Raw genomic sequence first — 4122 nt, forward strand, 5'->3', positions numbered from 1 at the left:
TTTGTTTTTTTTCTCTGCTGCTTTTTCCCACTACTTTGGAAGCTTTACCACCTCAGAAGCTGCCAATCAAGCAGAGATCCCAACCTGTTATTCTTCTAGTCATCTTGCACTTGACCAGAGAGAAGTAACCTCACCATGATCTCCTAAATCCCGTGAGTGCTGCTGGCCTTTCAGCTTCTCTGATACACACGACCATGTCCCTGCTGCTGTCCCATCATGTTCTCAGGTGGGATGGATGTGACAACCTGTCTCCAAGATCTCTTCCTGGGTAGGATCTGTCATACTTAGGCTGAGGTTCTTTCCCAGCCATGTCCCTGCTGCTGGGCTGTCACCTCCAGACACAGAACTGACCTCACTGTCCCCTTCAGAGCCACAGGATTCTGACTGGATTATGAGTGTCTGAGACCCAACAGACCTCAAAATACCACACCCATCCATCCCCCTCCTTAGCACCCAGGACCTGACCAAGACTGAATTGTGTCCTACATAGTCCTGCACCTGCCCCTCTTTTCCTACAGGCTGTAGATACCTATCTCACTTCCTTGCCTTGCTTGAAGAGACCCCTTGTCTCACTCATCTTGTGTCACTGTCCTGCTCAAGGCTGGGTGAACACTGTCCTGTTCAAGACCTTGAACCATCCTTGCATCACCCTCAAAAGAGTTAAAATCGCATTCTACAGGAGGACATGTCCAATCCCTTCCCAGGGACAGAGAAAGGCTGACCAGGCTCCCAATGCCTTTGCTTGCCTTTCTTGAACTTTGATTTCTGCCTTTTCCAAGGACCCCTGGACCTCCCTAATTACCCTGGTTCTTATGAGAGCACAATCCAGAATCCCAGGCAAGGGTGACAGAGCAAACTGGAGCCCTGGCAATGATCCTGTCCAAGGCAGCTGAGATCAGTCTCACTGGGGCAGTGGGGTTTGTTCCTGGAGTCACACACAGAAATGTCAGGGTCGGTCAGGCATCCATGTCTGAGCTGGTCTCGTGGACTCCTTCTGTACCAGGGATGTTCAGAGACAGAGTCTGTCCCTTTTACGCATAGAGGCTGTAGTCTCAGTTTCTCTCTGGCCTCCTATTGCCATTCCCAAAGGACGGGAGGCACCTCAGCCCTGTGGTGTGTCACCTGCTCTGCACTCATCTGAGATGTCCCACATCATAAGGAATGGACACGGGGATCACAGTTGGAGGATGCACAACCCAGTGCTGCATTCAGGTGGTTTCCCATAGGATGTTTCTCCCAACATGAAGTGACCTCGAGACATTGTCTGTCCCACAGAACTCTCTTCATGGAACTCTCAGGATTAGCTGATGTTGTTTATGCTCACTCAGGTTCATCTCACCTCACGTCCATGATGTGCGTGTTCACATCTCATCTGAACAATGCATACATGGATTGCTGACCTGCTCATTCAGTGTCCCTCCATGGACAGAAGAACAACCTCTGTGAGCTGGGGAGAGAGGCCAGGGCTGGAAATGATGGTTGTGAGGGGCCCATCCATGACGATGCCCTGGGGCAGCTTCTGTGGGGTTTCCAGTGCACACGGGCACAGCCCAGCCCCTGCTCTGCTGGTCCTGCAGGTCTCTGGCAGGAGCCTGGCTGTGAGAGGACACTGCTGTGTGCCAGCCCTGCACACACACACTGCTCAGCCGTATAATGAGGTTTCATATATAGGTCACTTTCTTGGGCATGTTCTTGAGAGAATCTTTGTAAGAAGAACTAAACCTTCAGGTCCTGCCCTGACCAGATCACCTTTCTATCTGGAAAGGCTGTTGTGAGGCCAGCTCTGTCACAGCAGTGCCCATTGCCTGTCCCTGCCTGCGCTCACAGGACTGACACACAGCAGGACGGTGACCAAGCTGCCAGAGCACTCAGGCCTTGCACCAACACCAGGGATGAGAAGGAGAGTGTGGGAGTGGAACCAGAACAGCTCTGGAAGAACAAGCACTGCTGCTCCCTGGCAGGGCTGCCAGGATGGACTCTTTTACCCTTCACCCATCACAGGAACTGTCCCTGAACGTGCAAAAAGGCCTTGCAGGAAGGATATAGTGAAAAACAAGTCACTACAGGAATCTTTCTTTTGTTTAGAGACAAGAAGTTTACTGTTCCTCATTTAAACAGCCAGTGGCTCTAAAAGAAAAGCAGACAGTGGATTAGAAAGGGGCTGAAAACATCATTGCACTAAGAAAACAACAAAAACAACAGAAAATCCAGATGACAGGCTGAGCCTGTAATTAGCTACATTAAAACTACTGTGTAGAAGCAGATGGGCAGTTTATTGCTTCAGAAAACACTAAGATATGAGTTTCCTCAGGGCATCCTTGAGCTCCTGGTTCCTCATGCTGTAGATCAGGGGGTTCACTGCTGGAGGCACCACCGAGTACAGAACAGACACCACCAGGTCCAGGGATGGGGAAGAAATGGAGGGGGGCTTCAGGTAGGCAAACATGGCAGTGCTGACAAACAGGGAGACCACGGCCAGGTGAGGGAGGCATGTGGAAAAGGCTTTGTGCTGTCCCTGCTCAGAGGGGATCCTCAGCACGGCCCTCAAGATCTGCACATAGGACACCACGATGAACACAAAACAGCCAAATACTACTAATATACAAACTGCAAGAAACCCAAGTTCCCTGAGGTATGAGTGTGAGCAGGAGAGCTTGAGGATCTGGGGGATTTCACAGAAGAACTGGCCCAGGGCATTGCCCTTGCACAGGGGCAGTGAAAATGTATTGGCCGTGTGCAGCAGAGCATTGAGAAACCCAGTGGCCCAGGCAGCTGCTGCCATGTGAACACAAGCTCTGCTGCCCAGGAGGGTCCCGTAGTGCAGGGGTTTGCAGATGGCAATGTAGCGGTCGTACGACATGACTGTGAGGAGAGAATATTCTGCTGAAATGAAAAAGGAAAACATAAAGACTTGGGCAGCACAGCCCATATAAGAAATGGCCCTGGTACCCATGAAGGAATTGGCCATGGACTTGGGGACAATGGTGGAGATGCAGCCCAGGTCGAGGAGGGCAAGGTTGAGCAGGAAGAAGTACATGGGGGTGTGGAGGTGCTGGTCCCAGGCTATGGTGGTGATGATGAGGCCGTTGCCCAGGAGGGCAGCCAGGTAGATGCCCAGGAAGAGCCAGAAGTGCAAGAGCTGCAGCTCCCGTGTGTCTGTGAACGGCAGGAGGAGGAACTGGGTGATGGAGCTGCTGTTGGACATTTGCTTTTCCTGGGCATGGGGCGCTGTCATGAGAAAAAAAAAAAACAACACAGTGAGAATCCAGGGCAGAGTTCTCTGACAAAAATCAAACCCACTCCCATAGACTCTCCCCTGTTACACACAGACACTCTTTTTCAGCACTGTGGCTGCAGCCCTGCTTGGGGCTGGAAAATGTGCAACCAAGAGCGGGGCCTCTGCCCATGGGCCGTCGATAAGTCAGTCCAGCTCTGCAGAAGTGGGGCCACAGGAACGGTGGGGACTGTCCTGGTTCTGCTAACACAGAGGGGCTGTCAGCACTTGCTTTCCCAGTGATAGGGAAAACAGATGGTGAAGGTAGTTTGGGAGTTCCACGTTTTTTTACATATCCCCCCATATTCACTGCAGAGTGTTGTTGGGTGTCAGAAACCCTCAGCATTTCTGCTGCACTCAGGGAGAACAGAGTGAGTCCTGCGAGACCAGAGGGTGCCTGTGGGTCAGTGCAGAGTGAGGGCAGCTGCTCTGTCCCTCTGTCTTGCTCCAGCTGCCCTGGGCTGGCACCTTTCTGAGATGGAGGCTGATCACACTCCCATGTTACCCTGAAAAGCCACCAGGCACTGCTGAGAGCAGACGGATCCACCTCAGACCGTAACAGGTCTCACCCTTTCCTAAGGTCTCAACACCCCACATTTAGCTCAGGACACACACAGCTCATTTCCCAAACCAAAAAGCATTTTATCTGTTGTAGAATCTTTGCTTTTCTGTGGGGCTTTCAGATACACACAGATGCTGTAGGACAGGTTTGCATTGTGGAGGGAAGCTCACAGCTTGGAAGGAAACCCCAGGGAGATATCCAAGTGTCCTAATGATGGCATTTGATTCAGGGACACTCAGCTCATTCCCCAGCCCCACAGACCGCATTGCCCACAGCCCACAGGTCA

General features: G+C 51.8%; 1 protein-coding gene across 1 annotated transcript; it reads right to left on the reverse strand.

Moving 5' to 3' along the window:
* Positions 1–2290: 2290 nt before the first annotated feature.
* Positions 2291–3643, reverse strand: LOC135576334 (olfactory receptor 14J1-like). Its single transcript, XM_065040733.1, has 2 exons — positions 3633–3643; positions 2291–3233 (listed from the first exon to the last, which is right to left on the reverse strand). The coding sequence occupies exon 2, from the start codon at positions 3203–3205 to the stop codon at positions 2291–2293; it is 915 nt and encodes a 304-aa protein (XP_064896805.1). The 5' UTR covers positions 3206–3233; positions 3633–3643.
* Between the last annotated feature and the right edge of the window lie 479 nt (positions 3644–4122).

The sequence above is a fragment of the Columba livia genome, chromosome 25 (assembly GCF_036013475.1).
Source record: "Columba livia isolate bColLiv1 breed racing homer chromosome 25, bColLiv1.pat.W.v2, whole genome shotgun sequence".
Lineage (NCBI taxonomy): Eukaryota > Metazoa > Chordata > Aves > Columbiformes > Columbidae > Columba > Columba livia.

What these genes read in the sequence shown, in the direction of transcription:
- LOC135576334 (XM_065040733.1), bottom strand. Translation starts at nt 3,205, where the DNA reads ATGTCCAACAGCAGCTCCATCACCCAGTTCCTCCTCCTGCCGTTCACA.